At 36.8% G+C, this 4581-nt stretch overlaps 1 protein-coding gene across 1 annotated transcript; it reads right to left on the bottom strand.

Annotated features, from left to right (window-relative positions):
- Window positions 1-2022: 2022 nt before the first annotated feature.
- On the bottom strand, window positions 2023-3862 carry LOC126713689 (profilin-2). Its single transcript, XM_050413524.1, has 3 exons — window positions 3558-3862; window positions 3304-3441; window positions 2023-2427 (listed from the first exon to the last, which is right to left on the bottom strand). The coding sequence occupies exons 1-3, from the start codon at window positions 3684-3686 to the stop codon at window positions 2293-2295; spliced, it is 402 nt and encodes a 133-aa protein (XP_050269481.1). The 5' UTR covers window positions 3687-3862; the 3' UTR covers window positions 2023-2292.
- Between the last annotated feature and the right edge of the window lie 719 nt (window positions 3863-4581).

Below are 4581 nucleotides of genomic sequence, written 5' to 3'. Positions count from 1 at the left end.
GGCCTAACTAAGAGCATCAGCATCAGATAATTCTATCCTATTCTATTTTACCACCTTAAAAAACCACTTTATTACTTATACCATACCATTTTCCAATATCTCCCACATCCCAAAAATTTATTTTACAATTCAACACATTAAAATAATATTTTTACATAATAAAATAATATATCCAAAACCCAAATAAACCCCAGAAACCTCACGGCAACCCCAGAAACCTCAACCCCGAAACCCATGGCCACCACCATCACCACGGCAACCCCCCACCTTCACCACCATGAACCCACATATGACCCATAATAAAAACCCCACCCCCTTCCACCACCCCACGGCAACCCCAAAAACCTCAGCCTCAAAACCCATGGCCACCACCATCACCACGGCAACCCCCCACCTTCACCACCATGAACCCACATATGACCCATAATAAAAACTCCACCCCTTTCCACCACCACCACGGCAACCCCCAACTCCACCACCATGAACCCACAAAAAAAATCCATCCCAAAATCAAATCAAACCAATAGCAAATTCCGAATCCAAAAGATGACCCACAAAAAAAAAATCAAGTCAAAATTTACACAAACCCAGCTACAAACCGATCTTGCCGCTGCAAACCACACCGGAAACCCATGAACACGCCGCCGCAAACCATCATACCACGCTGCCACATACCCATGAACCCAGAAAACGTACCCAAAAATCGCCACCATACCAGGCCGATCTGACTTCCCAGTCTCACCTCCACGCCGGACCCACGACCCATGCCAAAATAGCCCACTGTGTGTGAGAGAGACGCCGTTGTGGAGAGAGGAATGAGAAGAGAAACAAAGTGAGACAGAGAGTCAGAAAATGGGAATAAACAAATATTATAAGTTTTAGAATTGTGCTACAGTACAATTCTATCTTTAGAATTGTACTGTAGCACAATTCTAAATATTTTTGTAATACTTCCTTTTGACATTTCTTGATACAGTGGTTATTTGGTGCATTCATGCTAAAATGCTCTTAGATATGGCATTAGCATCAGGGCTCAGGAGATGCTAATGCGCTAAAGAAGGATTCGCTGCCCATCATTATCCTAAAAAGTAAAAACGATGGTTTGATCGGATATTCCACCTAATAATTAAGGCTATTATAATATGTGCGGATGTCAACTTGTGATGCCTCTGGTCCAACTGTTTCCTGAAAAATCATCCACTTTACGCTTCCAAGGCCCAAAAAGAATAAGAAATCTCTATAACCGTCAACTACTAATTCATATCATTCTTACAGAAATTTTAATCACCATTCAAATTTATTTATTATAATATAAAAAATTCCACTGGGTGGCGATGGCGCATTCTGCAAGTGGATCGATAGGCTTTAGAGATAGTGCTTCTACTATCAATTTCAATGGCGGGTAATCTTTTGTACAAGAAAACGAAAAAAAGAAAAAAGAAAAAGAAAAAAAAGCCCATTGAATAAAAATCACTGATTCAGAAAAGATGTCCATGGGATCATGCATGTAAAGCACGATTCTAGGATTAAAAGCCAAACTCCATTAAAACTGCAGTTGCAAAATGCCACCTACAAATCTGGCGTGAATTCAAGATTATCAGCAATTTAATACAATACCTTCTATCTATTCCCAAAACAGTGAAAGACCAATATATTTCTGCCAGATAGACTAATTTGCCTTATATTTTACATTTTATACAGGAAATATACATCCTAGAACGTAGATTTGATCTTAGCAATAGGGCCAAATTATAATGATGACAAAAGTAGCTTGAGGATATGCTGAGAGCATAATAAGACAAGTGGTCCGGGTGTTCTTTCATTGTTCCCCAGGAGACACCTAGTTTATTCAAAGCACAAATTGCCAAAACACAAATTAAGTAGTATCGAGTTTCGAGAGTATATATTTGTCTACATATAAGATGCTCATCTACCATCGATATCAGCACAATCCCAATATCAATTCATTTTGCTCATTTTACAGACATTCAGAAATGATGATAAAAGTAACAATGAGAGACAGACCACAAAAATCCAGAAGGATTACACGAAAAATCTATAATAAAAAAATATCAAAGTTAATGCAATTCAAACAACCAAACACAAAACAACTGTTTTAGTTCTCACATGGTTATTGTTTGCGACAACTTCACTGCCAGTTTAAGGCTTTCAAATGAAGAAGAGGGTGCAAACTTGGGACTGAAATCAAAAGGAAAGAAAACAAAAGAAAAGAGACAACAGTTGTTTGTACCCCCCACAAGAAATACTCAAATAATTATAGAAGAGTTTGGCCTACAGGCCCTGATCAACAAGGTAATCTCCCAACCTCTCAACAACCATGTTGCACTGTCCTGGTGTCACAGGTTCTTCATAGATGCCGAAAACTAGAGCTTGACTAGTCTTCTTTATGGTGACACCTCCAGATCCCTGCCAAACCAAATACAGAAGGGCTTTCAGTGACAAATAAAGTTCAACGTAGCCCACTCAGGAAGGTTTTCCAAAGATGAAAAACTTATAATACCTATATATGAAGAATAATCTTTAAAATTTAAAAAAAAATAATAATAATAATGAGGCACTAATCCACATTTCATTTGCTTCAACCAAAAAAAAAAATCCACATTTCATATAATCACACATCACCAGCCTTCAAACATTATGTTAGATCCTAGCTTGTAACTAGCAATGATTTAAAAAAAAAAAAAAAAAGCAGAGGAACTACAGAGGAACAATACTCATATTCAGTGGGGATTGGGGGTGTCAATACTCATACACTGCAAGGTGTACACTACAGAGGAACAAAGGAACACTTCTATGATAGATAGAATGTAATGGAAAATAAAATTATTATTATAATAATAATAATAATAATTATCCAACTAGATTTTCATTGGCTTTACTTTATAATAGTGTGTTTGAGAGAGTTTATAAAAGAAATACTAATACTAAATAATAAACAATTAAAGATATAAATTTTGTTTATACTAATATACGATATACCCTTTTAAGATTTGTCTATTAGTATAGGATTGAAATTTGACTTCCATTTCATTTAAGCATGAGGATGAATGCTGTTCCAATTTTGAGAGGAATGCTTAGGGCAATAGGATCTTCCTCTACATTTCACTGATTAAGATATATCTAACAATTTTCACAATGGCACATTGTATGAAATCAATCATTGAGATGGAATATATACATGCGTGTGTGAGTGTGATTGAAACAAAAAAGAAAGAAAGAAAGAAAGAAAGAAAGAGATAATTAGTACGTATGAGGAATGAGGAATGAGGAATGAGGTAGTACCTTCTTTCCACGGATGACAGCTCCGGCCTCTCCTTGGATGACCATGTATTTAGTGCCACCAAGATGCAAGCCCGTAGGAGCAAGATGACCTGGCTCCTCAAAATCCTTCATTATACCACTTATCTCCTCTGCCTTAAACTGTGTGTATTAATACAGACGAGCTCAAATTAAATTAAAACCACCAAAAACTGATCCGATCCGATCCGATGATATATATATATATATATATATATATATAATACATACATACATACCTGAGGAAAGTTAGAGCTCTGCGCCCAGACAGAGCCATCGTGGCCGATGATGGCAGCGGCAGCTAGGTGCTGGCCTTGTCCATCAATGTCACACATCAAGTGCTCATCCACGTATGTCTGCCACGACATTTTTTTTGGTTCTTCCTTTCTCTTTCTCTTCTGTGATGGTGTGGGGGTGGATCTCTCTCTTTTCTTTTCCTTTTTCTTTTTATTTTTATTATTTTATTTTAGGTTTTCTTTCTTGTTGTGTAGTAGTTTGTTGGAGTCTTTGAGAAGGAAATAAATAATAAATAGTAAAGAGAGAGAGAGATTTGAAGAAAAGTGATGGGGAAGAGAGAGAGTCAGAGTGATGTCTACACTCTCCACCGTCCGTTTGTTTGGTAGTCACAGCTAGGCCTCACTCGCAATTGATGCCATTCACGTCTCTCCTTTTTTTTCGGATTTCCTCTCCCTTTTTTCCATTAACTACATTTTTACAGGGTCACACCTATTTGCCCCCACTCTTTCTTCCTTATTACCATTACTACCCTCCTCTCAATCCTTTTTCTTTTTAGGGTTAATTACAAGTTACTCATTTTTGGTTTAGTTGAAATCTAAGTTGTTTATCCGTGGTAGGAAATTTGGCACTTTATCCACCTGAGGTTAGCTTAGTTAGGGTTCTATGACTCACTTCTGATAAAAATGGGACTAAATATGTAGTTTTGCTCCCATTTTATGTAATCTCCCCTCCAATAACATTAAAATCATAAATGAACAAGAGAAAATCAGATCAAAAAGTGAGGGTTTTGTAAACATTATGAACAAACATTAGTCTCATTTTTCATTACAACCTCAACTAGGAGATTTCTTGATCAATCCCTCTCCTTGTGTTGTGTTATACTTGCTATAAATTTGAAAAATTCATTAATAAGATACAGGACCTGAACCAGAGAGTTCTAGATAGTATTTGTACCCATAAACGTGTAATAGTTTGTCCATCTTAAACACCAACTTACTAATTATAACAAGGCAACCTTTCCTTGCA

Source organism: Quercus robur, chromosome 2, assembly GCF_932294415.1.
Source record: "Quercus robur chromosome 2, dhQueRobu3.1, whole genome shotgun sequence".
NCBI classification, from domain to species: Eukaryota; Viridiplantae; Streptophyta; class Magnoliopsida; order Fagales; family Fagaceae; genus Quercus; species Quercus robur.
Note: the sequence above shows the minus strand (reverse complement) of the source record. Positions and strands in the feature narration are given on the sequence as shown.